This window comes from Fusarium subglutinans (assembly GCF_013396075.1).
Source record: "Fusarium subglutinans strain NRRL 66333 chromosome Unknown NRRL66333_c0000320, whole genome shotgun sequence".
Taxonomy (NCBI): domain Eukaryota; kingdom Fungi; phylum Ascomycota; class Sordariomycetes; order Hypocreales; family Nectriaceae; genus Fusarium; species Fusarium subglutinans.
Genome location: NW_023502383.1, coordinates 1 through 12,425, shown reverse-complemented (window position 1 = coordinate 12,425; position 12,425 = coordinate 1). Strand labels below are relative to the sequence as shown.

Genomic DNA, 12,425 nt, shown 5'->3' with positions numbered 1-12,425 from the left:
CATTGAATTCTCAGATGTACTACTAACTAGAAGTGAATGCAGTATGCCGTGCTCATGCAGTTGAGTAACACTAGAAATGACATGGGTAGAGCGCGAAAGCGACAAATGAACGCTGATGGTCGCGTGACCACTCAGCTACGCATATTGTAGTACATCTGTACAAAACAACAAAAGTTAAAGCACAATGATGATTAGGCACAATAATAACAGACAGAAATTAGAATTAACCTTTTGTGGGAGTTAATGGTTCGAGCGCTGGTATATAATAGTCCTTGGATTCATAGTTGATTCTGGAGAAAGCGTTTGGTGGAATGGTTCGCTTGTACTGTTAACAACGTTGTTTTTAGCTAATCACATCAGTCACCAAAAGATTCAGCTTTGATATGCCAAGCCCGAAAGAAATTGTCGAAAATACGCGTATCCAAGAAATCATAGTACAGTAAGTGTCTCGTTTAGATAACTATGTAGATAATGACATAATCTCCCATATCCACCTCGAATAGTTCTTTTGCAGTCAAAGCTTCGCTCCAAGGCTTAAGCGCGAAGCTATCCTTACAAGCTGGCATCACCGACACGTGCCAAATCACACAGACTTATCCCGAACCTCAACTCGTTCTTCCTCAGCACCAAGCATCTGCTTAGGTGTAGCATCCTCTTCAGAATGAACGTTGAGCGATCCAAAGTGCGAATCCAACTCCTCCAGAGTCTTGTTCTTGGTCTCAGGGTAGCAGGCATAGACAAGAATGGCAGCAAAGACGTTGAAAGACATGAAGATGAAGTAGACGCGAGGTCCGATGCGGGAGACAGCAATGGGCCAGACCTGACCAACGATGATCGAACCGAGGGATGAGCCGGAAGAGGAGATGGCGAGACCCTTAGAGCGACAGTTGGCAGGGAAAATCTCGGAAGCGTAGATCCAAGCACAGGGTCCGAAGCCCATACTGTCTGTAAAGTTGTTAGTATGTTGAATGCTTATTAGGCGGTCTGATAACTTACATCCAACGGTGAAAAAGAAGATAAAGAAGATGTTGGTGTAGTTGGCACTTTGGTTGTTTTGTCCGGGATAGGCAGTTTGAAGAGCACCATTGATCTGGAACCTGTTAGTAGCTGTAATGAGACTGATATGTAGCAACTCACCATCAAACAGAAGGCCATGATGATAGCTCCAATACCAAGCGAATGTCTTCGACCAAGCTTATCAATGAAGAACATGGCGGCAACGGTGCAAACAACCTGCACAGTTCCATCGATGCCAGACGCAAGCAGACTCAGTTCCTCAGAGGTACCAGCGGCGATGAAGTTGGTGGGGAGATAGTATCGAATTCCAGCAGCACCACTCATCTGTTGGAGGAAGGCAAGAGACCAAGCACGCCAGAGTCGTGACCAGAGTGGCTTCTGCTGAATGAAGACACGGGCTGACGTGATGGAGTTCTCCTGATGCCAGAGGATATTGGCGCGAATCTCGTCGAGTTCGGGTTGGATTTCGATGGCAGAGAGACCACGCAGCTTACAGAGGGACTCACTTGCGGCTTCGACTTGGTCTGTTTCAACGAGCCATCGAGGGCTGATAAGAGTTAGAGGGGAGCACAGAAGACAACTGTGATAGACTTACCTCTCAGGAATGAACAAGACACCACCGAGGAAGAGAAGAGCAGGGATGAACTGCGTGGCGGTGGAGAGGCGCCATTCAAGATCGATGCCATTACCGTAGTCCCAGAACGAGTAGCCATAGCCAACCCAGAATGCCATAGAGATACTGCACCAGTTAGTACTATACTCGCTTGGTGCGAAGCCTTACTTACCCAGAGACAATGCCGACCTGATTAGCAGCAACGTAGAGACCACGATGCTTGGCTGGCGAGATCTCACTGAGATACAGCGGGACAGCAGTGGAAACAACCCCTGTTCCAACACCAGCGATGATTCGTCCGACAACCATCATGGCGAGGTGAACAGCACCAGTCTGAATCGCAGCTCCAACACAGAGGAGGCAGACGCCACCGAAGCCAGCCCATCGTCGACCGTACTTGTTGTTGATGGGACCTGCCAGGAGGGCGAAAGAGGCGAATTGACCAGCGGAGAAGATAGCTGTAATGAGACCCTTCTCACCGGACGAGGGATGGTCGAGGGCTTTGTTGAAGCCGGGGGACACGTAGATGGTGCTGAGAATGCCGATATCATATCTACAAACCGTAAGTCTCAGATCAATGCGCGTTGCGAACTCTCGACTTACCCCCAGAAGATTGAGCCCATCGAAATGACAAAGATACTAAACAAGAGCCAGCCGCTCATCTTGCCTTGCGCAGGCACGGCACCCAACTCGGTAGTCATCTTGATAACAAACAGTCAGAGATAGTAATTGAACAAGTTGTGAGCACTCAAGTATTCGTGCTGTTGAGTTTCCCCGCAAGAAAGTCTGGGGAAGGCATACTTTTTAATCTTTTGTCAAATGGCTCTAAATCTGGGGTAGCGAAGTCGGGTTCTGGATGGAAACAGGGATTTTCATGGTATGATTCCGCGTTGCGGGGGGCGCTAAAGCTAGAGACGGAGCCTCCGCTTGCTTCTCCTCCCTCACGACGGTGGTCCCGTCTGGGGCTTTTGGATGGAGCTGTCCCGCTTTGTGATAAGTTCCAAAGTTTGGTTCATAATGGACTGACTATTAGATGCAGGTTCAAGTCTAACGATTTACGAAAAATACTGATCATCACTTGACCCAATTCCTTCCCTGCCATGACCGTCAACGGCACCAACGGGGATTCCCCGTCTCTCGGCGAACTTAAGCATATCTCTTCAACTCGCTTAACTCCCAGCCTCAGCATCCATTCATTCTCTATCCTTACAAACCATGAGTTCAGTCGGAGCTTCCGTCCAAGCCAACACCTGACTCTACAATTCCCGCCTGATCTAGACCCTGTATCGGGACCCCAGAATTTATCGGACCCGGAGAGATGTCTTTCTTTCACACCTTTCCATTTACAGTATGCAGAGGATGGGGCCATTGAGAGCATCTCTCTCATGGCGCGCAATGGTCGCGTTACCGGGCTGTTGGGACTCCCAAGGCCGCATGGACCGTTGGTCGCTAAGATTGTTGAGGTCGGTGGTGGATTCCCCTCCGAGGTCATGGAACAAACCGGCCAAACATTATGCATTGCTGGCGGTACTGGAATCGCACCATTTATTTCTATGGCGGCGGCCAAAAACTGTAGCCACAGTGCCACTGACCTGAAGCCCAGTCTTATTTGCAGCATTCGCGGGGATGACTTTGGAGTTATTGAGTATCTCTGGAACCACGAGATGCTTTATCCGCGAGATTGGAATTTGATTCGAATTTTCGTGACGCCTGGAGAAGAAGATGGGGGGTTGGCTGCTGGCAAGTCACAGAGCTGGTGGCACCAGCGCTTCAAAGAGCTCCTACATGACCATAACGACAGCGATGTCTTCCGCCTTGGGAGGATCGAGAAAAAAGACTTGGAGGGTTTTAGTAAAGATGGAGATGGACCAGTGCTTTTCTGTGGAAGTAGGCAATTGGAATGGCAGGTCAAAATGTGGTTTCTTGGCAAGAAAGATATTCATTGCACGGAGAGATAGAGAATAATATTCGTGATTATACTTCTAACAAAGTAACAATTCTCCAGCACCCTGTAGATGACTCAAAAGCATTCATATAAGATATCAGTCGACCTATAAAACTAATTCCCAGCTATTTGTATCTATTCGTACACTCTGACTTCGAAAATACCGCCAAAGGCATTCTTATCACCATTCAGCTCCAGAACCTCAATCCCAAGCTCCTTCACCGTCCTGCTCGTCTCAAGAACAACCTCCCGGCGCGACAGATGGTTCTCATCCTCAACATATAGCTCTTGCTCTCCATCAGAGAGATCCAACAGACGCCACTTCTTGACACAGAATGGGATAGTCCTTTCTGGATGACCTCTCAGCACCGACTCAAGAGCGTGATCATAGTCTGTATCGAAGTGCACAACAACTTTGTTCACCTTGACAGGGTTATCCCAGCCAATCTTGAGAATCTTCCTACCAGATGAGTCGGAACGAGGAACCCAGCAGTTGGTTCTCTTGGTCGGACGGGGAACGCCATTGCAGATGTTCTCGGCCCCCCAAGCCTTCACAGGTGGATCCAGCGTTAAGGCAAGGTTGTGACCCATTGGCCTTCGAACTGGTGTCCAGCGCTCAAACTCATCGACTCCGACATCACTAGGCGGACTTTGAGTGCATTCGTGCTCAACAGTCATGAGAGCTGATACGCGTGTCTTGCTGGTGCAAAGTGCCACCGAGTCGTTCTGCAGGAAAGATAGGAAGACATATTGAGTCTGAGGGTTCTCAACTTTGAAATCAATAACAAGATCGTTCTGTCCTGGAACCAGGGAAAACTTGGTCTCAGCAAGGATGACCTCAGGCGTGTAGTTGTAAGGCTTCTGAGATCCTCGAAGCTGAACCGTCAATACGGTGTTTTCGACTGACATAGCTGCGATAGAGAAGGTAGGAACAGGACCTTGTGAGAGGGGGAGCATCTGCGCAAGACTTCGGACCAAAACCTTTGGTGGCCCGTCAGCTGGAAGCTGCGATAGCTCAAACGATGATCCCTCGATCTTGGTGGCTGAGCGAACAAGATCTTCAGAGTCGTTGAGCTTATACCCAGGAATGAATTGACCAAAACGCATGAGCTCTCGCTGGAAGTTCTTCATATTGCTCTTGACAAGTAATTCCATAGGATCGACGCTCTGCTTCTTACATAGAGAAGCAGCGATACCCAAGGCGTTTGCATTGGCTCCGCACGTTGCCATAACGCGGGTAGATGCAAAGGCGACGTGGGAGGCTGACATGATGCGGCCTCCGTACATCAGATTGGGGATCTCGGAGCAGACCATGGAAGAGAATGGTATTTGGTAGACGCCTGCGAGAGTTAGTAAAAAGAGGCCTTGATTGGGTGATAAACGTACCCTTTGAGTGCCACTGAGTGCAGCCGTCGACTTCGGAGAAGACACCATCAGCGGGATGCAGATCGAGAGACCAGCCACCAAAAGAAACGGCATCGGAGTGATAGCGCTGTTCGACAATGTCCTGCTGTACCATGATAGTAGGGCCGACTGTAACTATTAGCTCTGCTCAAAGATCATGCATTTAGAGGACTCACTGAACCGTCTACTCTCCCTCTTGCCCGGAATAGTCCCAACCCACTCAAGCGTCAAATTCTCCGCCTCGGGAAACCTCCCCGAATTCTTAAAATAATCCCAAACTCCATACACAACCTTCCAAAGCTCCCATTTGATCTGCTCCGTATCATGGATAGTATCAAGTCTACCACCGTACTCAATCCACCAGAGATTGCATCCCATCTCCTTCGTGCTAAAGCTCTTGAAGCGAGGAATTTCTCCCTCGACGTCTTTGAGAGCGTAAGCGGGTGCAACGTACTTTACGGGCTTGCCGGTGTCTTTGGTGTAGAAGTAGATAGAGTGGCCGAGAAGATGGCCGTACTCTGAAGATGGAGCGAAGAGCTCGTTGAATTCATCGCGCTTTTCAGCGCCGATTCTGAAGGGAGCACCGGCGAGGAATGAAAGTGTGCCGTCGCCAGTGCAGTCGATGAATTGCTGAGATTGGATGGTGTATTTGAGAGAGGACTGTGAGTTGAACGCGCTGATAGAGCTGATTCGATCACCGTCCTTGTCGCAGCCAACGAGTGCTGTGTTGAGAAACAATTGGATATTTGACTCCAATCTCACTTTCTCCAGAAGAATCGTATCAAGAATCAGAGGATTGCCCTCGGGGTTTCGGTACAAATTCTCGAGTAAAATCTCATCAACAAGACCGCCCTCTCTCGCATAGCGATTGTTATTGAACATATGCGACGTAGCTCCAAGGATCCATAGCCGGACCTCACTGGAAGCATTGCCTCCGAGAACAGGTCTGTCCTGGATGAGAATGACTGACACGCCATTTCTCGCGGCTGCGATGGCTGCGATAGTGCCCGCGAAGCCTCCACCACAGACACAGAGATCTGAGTTCAGTGAGCGGAGCTGAAAGTCGCGGCTTTGTGTTGCTGGCTCACGACGGAGGACAGGGTCGTGGGATATCCTTGCAGGGGCCATGGTAGCGAAGTCTGAGTGCTAACTAGCTGGCCAGTGGAGTGTTGTAATTTGTGTTCGGGTCAAGCTAAGATGATGAGAATGAGTAGATTGCATGCTATGAAATAGTCTCTTCTCTTTTATTACTCGCAATCACAATGCCTGATGATCAGCCCGATGCAGCCGCCTGCAATAAGCCTAACGGTTAGTCAATCTTTCGGGCAACATCAACGGAACCACCGTTAGCTGATTGACTTGCCACTAACACTTTTGCGGTGGTTCCGTCTGACATTCCACTTTTCCCCCGCAAGCTAACCTGGAGACTCGCGTCGGCGTGAAGGAGCCGCCTTTGTTCGGGTATTCGATGCTCAGCTGATGAAGCCATTCAATGGAGAAACTCGCCCTCGTGATATTTCCATGAGCCCGATTGAACATTTGTTGTGGCATTAGCTGTCCGACCCCGCATATTCTTAGGCAGGTACCGACGAACTGGTCACTCCGTACAACCATGAGCGAGACTGGAGAAGATCTCCAAGGGCGGCCACTACGGAATGTCACCCTGCGAGTATCGCAAATATTTTCAGCCTGTACCTTCTGCAAAGCTCGGAAGATCAAGGTATACGCATCGTTGTCCTCTCAGACCAGACCAAAACTGATTCCTGGTAGTGTAATGGTGCAACTCCAGCATGCGGTGGATGCGTCAAGTTTGGCCGTCAAGCGACATGTTCTCTCTCGATAGAATCTGCAAACCGCGGACGAGACTATCCAACTTACCTTCGACAAAAGATCGAGGCTGCTCAACAACGCCTCAGCCAACACCACGCTAGACAAAACAATCTTACTTCGCCTTCAGATACTGAGCGGTCCAACCGGAATGAATCAGCAGAGACTCATCAACGATCTATCATCGATTCACTCATCGCTGATATTGGAGCACTTCCCATCATAGCATGCTCATATCCATCAGCCGCAGAAGGGCCTACACTATCTTCACTTGTGCTGGCAACTGCAAGCACCAACCAACTCTCATCAGCCCTGCGTTTAACCCAAGCCAATGATGTTGCACCGTGTTTACCCAAAGAGTCAACCGCGTTGAGCCTGGCAAAACATTATTTTGATCAGGTGTACCCACGAATACCTTTCTTCTCTATCCAAGGCTTCTGGGTGCAGTTCGAGCATGTCTTTTCCGGCGTTGATCCTCGGCGTGAGCGCGGACAGGATGGTCCACCACAGGATCCAGCCAGTGTTCTAACGCCGAGCCAAGATGATCTCGATCGCTCTTCTATAAGTCACGGATATAGCTATTTCACAGTTCTGTTGGTGCTAGCCATCTCAGCTTCGAGTCTATCGCGAAGTGCCGATAGCGTGATATCCACCCAAGCTCAGCGACTATTTCGTACAGCACTGACATTCCGCGAGTCGGCCATCCTACCAAACACTATCATCGGTGTTCAGTCTATCCTATTCTTGATCCAATTCGCTACTCTCAACCCCTCACTACTTGACGCCTGGTATCTTATCGGTGTCGGCATGCGCATGTGCGTTGATCTTGGACTCCATCAAGATCCACAACCTCTCGACTCGGTCGCGACAAGTCTCTTGGAGACGCGACGCCGTCTTTGGTGGAGCATGTACTCTTTCGATCGGTCCATGAGTTTGGGATGTGGACGACCAACTGAGATCTCTGACTCTGCTATTAACGTATCTCTGCCCACATTCAGAATTGAGACAGCAGCAACAGCAGTCGAGGTTCACGGCTATCTACAACGCTATCGTGCACTGCAGATCCAGTCCGAGATATATAATCGCCTGAATAAGTCTCCAGTATTTGAAATAGGTGATGCACAATCAATTCATGAACAACTCGGCAAGAAGTTGGGCGATTGGAAAGACTCAAGTTCTCAACTACCGAACAAGACGCTTATCGAAAGTGAATGGTTAATGGGCCGCATGCTTCTTCTAAGACCCTGCAGACTTTTACCTCAACGGACGTCTGATGAACTTAGTGAACTGTGGCAAGCAGCTGTCGGATTCATCGCGATCTATCGTCGACTAGTGGAGTCTAACTCGATATTCTACGTTCAGATTGCCTGCGAGAAGATTTACTGGACTGGTCTTATGGCGTTCTATAGCTACTGGCAACTCCACACTAGCACCACTGGAGACCCTACTTCCATGCGGCGTCTGGATGTTTGGATGATTGTCAAGGATGTCATGTTCATCCTTCGAGCATTGAGTGAGAGATGGGACCAGGGCAAACTTCTCTGTGGACGATTCGATGACGTGAGCACCCGTGTTCTTGAGGTATCGGAAAACGACTTGGGAAATGGCCTGGCGGTTGCTTTGCCTGTTGAACTACAGAATCTGGAACAGTATACAAGCTTGACGGTAGTGTGGACGTCGAGCCACAAACTGGATCAGAGGAATGAACATGCGCTGGACACAAACGAGCTCCGACATTTGGTATCTGAGATGTTGTAATTGACGGTGGCTTTTTCACGCGGCTAAATGTCTGCATGGATGAACTTTAGTGCATCATTATGTTACTAGCAGTGCCAGCTCCCCCTATAGCTATTCATATCAGTTGTCACAATGTTCATCATACGAGGCTGTAATCCTATGCAGGCTTATCATTCCACAAGTCCCGTTGAAGCGGGGTGTTGAAAGTCCATGCACGAGTTTAAACGGCTGATTTTGCCTCGGTTGAAGCTAAGATAATTATTCTATGCTAGAATATACTAAATAATAGGAATTGCTAAAGCTAGAGAAGGGCTGCAAGCGCAGCAAGAAGAGAAATCATCCTAGAGACATGAGTACTAGCACTACTAACAACAGGAACAGTACTAGGGTAAGATCCCTTGGAGCCAGGAACATTAGAGCTCTGAGATTCTCCCTGTGTACCAGAACCGGAACCGGCGTTTGAGCCACCGTTGGGGGTGCCATTGGGGCTAGTGTCAGATACACCACCAGACTCTCCGTTAGATCCAGGACTGGAATTTCCGTTGTTAGAACCAGAACTGGAACCACTCTGGGAGCTGCCGTTGTCGCCGTTATTAGAACTAGACTTGGAACCTCCGCCAGAGGCACCGTGAGGAGTAGTCGCATTCCAGTTCACACCCTGATGAGGCCTAACAACATTGTGCTGTGAGGGACAGTCGTATCCGCCACAACTAGGTACCGCATCATTGCAATTATCAGGGGTACCCCAAGATTCTTCCCATGGCTGATATACAACCTTACCACTGGGGCAAGTGCTGCAGCCTGTATCCGTCGGTACAAAGAACGAGTTATAGTTATACCAGTCAGGGCATTGCTGGGGTTTGTAAACCGTGATGCTGTCACAGCTGCCTGCAGAACAGAATTTAGGGATATACCTCTTACCACCAGCACAGGAGCACGGTTCAGAGACATAGACCAATTGGCCATCGCACTCACTGCCGTTGATTTCGACAAAGACGTAGACAGTAGCAGAGTTAGTCGAATGGCACTTTCCAGCAGAGCATACCAGAGTGGCGGTGATGACCTCGGTAGCTATGCTTGAAGCTCCAGCATTGGTGACAGTGGTGGTGAAAGTAGTGACAACGGTCCTCCGATCTGTCACAGTTTGGGTGGCAGACTCGGTAAGAGTGACTCCAGCCTCGAGGGCAACGTAGACGGTGAGAAGAACATTGCTAGATATATCTTGGCGAATCCGAAGCTTGGAGTCAGATTCACCTCCACAGAACTGGGTGTTGTCTCCAGGGCACTCGATATCACACTGGTCGAGGGGGACCCGTCTGGTAGCAGAACCAACCTCATCACCACAGTAACAAGCACTATACGAGTTAACAGCCAGGACTTGGAGTATAAAGATAACACTTACGTATCATATACGCCAAAGTAACTCCGCCCGGAACAGAGAGTAGCACAAATATCCAGGCCCATCTTAGGGTTAGATTGAGCGAGCGTAAAGGTAGGGAAGCCAGCAGTAGAGGCAACACATCCAAAGAGAGTAAAATCGCCGACCTCGCCAGGAAAGCCACCTGGCAAGGTAGCAGTTGCAGAAGGAGAGGTACTAGTAGCCGTTCCTGCAGTTCCGCCCTGCGAGTTGGTAGAACCATCTGCACTGCTGACCTCGGTGGCAGTCTCAGTAAAGAAGATAGTCTCGCCTTGAGAATTGGTGGTAAAGCCTTCACTGTTGGTACCAGTAGCAGCAGCCCCAGTAGTTGAGGCAGTTTCTCCACCTGAGGGTGTAGTAGCAGCCTCACTGCTGGTGGCAGGGGTGGTTTCAGTAGGAAAGATGGTCTCTCCCTCGGAGTTGGTCGTAAATTCAACGCTGTTGGTTGCGGAAGTACCAGTAGGGGTGCCAAGGCTAATCGAAGGGATGGGGGTTGAGACTGCACCCTGACCATTCTTGACAGCGAGTCCCTCAAGGAGTAATTCGACATTTTCACCGTTACAAGATTGTCGAAATACAAAATCAAATTCGTCCTTCGGGGGTAGAGGGTTGGTAGATATTATCGAATTGCCAGAGCTCCCAGTTATTGGGACAGCAAGGACAACCTCACCATCGGCGAAAATTTCAAAAACACAAGGAACAGACTCAGCCCGCTTTCTGCGTCCTCCGGTGACGGATATGATATTTGCGACAGCAATACGCGGAACTCCAATGCCCAAAGCAGAAGCCACCGCGGGAACAAACTTAGTTTTAAAATCGACGTAGGAAGTATTGTAATCAGTTGTGACTGAGAAAGGCCAGTTGATGGGCTTAGGGATCTGGCGGCGATCGAGGGTAGAGACAGCGGCCACGGGAGACATAAGGCTAAATTTATATCATGTTAGAGTCATGCCGGTTATTCTGGTGGCTTCTGAGTGATACGTACATGCTTGCGCCATCAGGTGGCGGGTAAAACGAAGCACCTGGGCCCAATACGGCGCTTCGCAGATCGAGTTCAAATGATGCAACGCTTGATGCGGAAGTAGTGGTGCTGGTCTCAATGCTGCTGGCGGTCTCGATACTTCTGGTGGTCTCGAAGCTGCTGATGCTGTCGATGATGTTGGTGCTCTCAGTGCTGCTAGAGCTCGAAAGGAGGTTGGTGGTCCCAGTAATGGTAGCAGTAGTAGGGATCGAAGAAGTAGAAGAGGTGGAGCTCTCAACAGCAGAGGTACTGGAGTTGGTGAACCTTGTAAACTGGCCAAACGCACTGGAGGCGCTGGCCAAGAGGACGCCTGAAGTTAGGCGCATAACTAGACAAGGAATTAAACAAAAGGGCTGATTGAGAAGGAAATATATAGATAAATGATGATGGATTAGAAAGGAAGTTTGGTTTGGTTTAAATACATCAAGCTTCACAATCAAGAGAGCGCATGACTGCCATTATGTGTGCTGCTCCTATCCAGAATAGTCACATTCCTGTTCAAAGCTACCACTACAGTAACGCAACCGTCAAGACTTATAGCTGAGCGCTTAACCTAACACAGCTTATCAATCAATTGCTCTGTACAGTATTTTGCTGTGAGGCATTTTCAGCGCTCGAGACACATAAACAACGCTTTGTTATTCAAGGTCTCGATCTAAACCTGTAGCAACCGCCTTATCATCCAAGACATCCGTTTTCGCCTGTAACAGCCAGTTAAAATTCTAGCTTAGACCACAGTAGTGGAATTCAAAATATGCAAGGCTCAATAATCCATCCGGATTTATCTTAGCGCTTCACCCAAGGTTATATCGATAAACTTTCTAACCGTTTTAACTGTTAACTGTCAACGGATGAAGGTTCCAGGTCTCTGGTAGCTTTGTGGCTTTTGTCTGGAATGCGTTTCCTAAGCGAGACTGTGACAGCACGCCCGCATTCAGTCCCTGATTCTGGCCGAGACATGCTCTGCACTGAAAATGGATTAAGACTTTTTTATGTAATTTCTACAGTAACACAAGGAATCTTAATTAAATTAAACCAAGAAGCGGTTTGTTGATGTGGTAATAAAGTTATAGTAAACCTAGGCTTAAGACAAAGATACAAGTACCGGGGTTTAATAATTATAAGCAAAACATTATATTCTTCATTAAGACAGGGGTGCAGTCAGAACCTGTAGCTCATAGACTGGAGCATATTGAGTAGTATTTATAATGGCCTGAAAGATGGCCAATAAGTAGTTCATATAATTTTATCGCCCTTGGCTATAAATAACTTAAGTTTCTTATACTTTCCATTAGCAATTTGATAATATTTAATTCTGGATTGTTTAGTATCTGTAAAAGCAGGTTGTAAGGATAAAACTAATTACAATAGAAGCAGAAGTAAGCAAGGCGACTAAAAGATAAATTTAAATAAAAGAATAAGTAAAATGCTTATTTTTATTATT

The 12,425-nt window shown here is 48.4% G+C and overlaps 5 protein-coding genes across 5 annotated transcripts; 2 read left to right on the top strand and 3 right to left on the bottom strand.

Moving 5' to 3' along the window:
* Positions 1-583: 583 nt before the first annotated feature.
* Positions 584-2,331, bottom strand: FSUBG_13228 (ascus development 3; the record flags this gene model as incomplete). Its single annotated transcript, XM_036678097.1, has 6 exons — positions 584-945; positions 997-1,090; positions 1,138-1,564; positions 1,613-1,756; positions 1,803-2,183; positions 2,234-2,331. 6 exons carry the CDS (start codon positions 2,329-2,331, stop codon positions 584-586), a joined length of 1,506 nt encoding a protein of 501 aa, XP_036531301.1.
* Positions 2,332-2,730: 399 nt separating this feature from the next.
* FSUBG_13227 (uncharacterized protein) lies at positions 2,731-3,588 on the top strand (the record flags this gene model as incomplete). Its single annotated transcript, XM_036678096.1, has 1 exon — positions 2,731-3,588. One exon carries the CDS (start codon positions 2,731-2,733, stop codon positions 3,586-3,588), a length of 858 nt encoding a protein of 285 aa, XP_036531300.1.
* Positions 3,589-3,710: 122 nt separating this feature from the next.
* On the bottom strand, positions 3,711-6,107 carry FSUBG_13226 (trichothecene C-8 hydroxylase; the record flags this gene model as incomplete). The annotated part of the gene is made up of 3 exons (XM_036678095.1): positions 3,711-4,915; positions 4,962-5,108; positions 5,156-6,107. 3 exons carry the CDS (start codon positions 6,105-6,107, stop codon positions 3,711-3,713), a joined length of 2,304 nt encoding a protein of 767 aa, XP_036531299.1.
* Positions 6,108-6,591: 484 nt separating this feature from the next.
* On the top strand, positions 6,592-8,564 carry FSUBG_13225 (GAL4-like transcriptional activator; the record flags this gene model as incomplete). Its single annotated transcript, XM_036678094.1, has 2 exons — positions 6,592-6,699; positions 6,750-8,564. The coding sequence occupies 2 exons, from the start codon at positions 6,592-6,594 to the stop codon at positions 8,562-8,564; spliced, it is 1,923 nt and encodes a 640-aa protein (XP_036531298.1).
* A 280-nt stretch (positions 8,565-8,844) lies between these two features.
* FSUBG_13224 (uncharacterized protein) lies at positions 8,845-11,307 on the bottom strand (the record flags this gene model as incomplete). The annotated part of the gene is made up of 3 exons (XM_036678093.1): positions 8,845-9,898; positions 9,946-10,884; positions 10,946-11,307. 3 exons carry the CDS (start codon positions 11,305-11,307, stop codon positions 8,845-8,847), a joined length of 2,355 nt encoding a protein of 784 aa, XP_036531297.1.
* Positions 11,308-12,425: the final 1,118 nt, after the last annotated feature.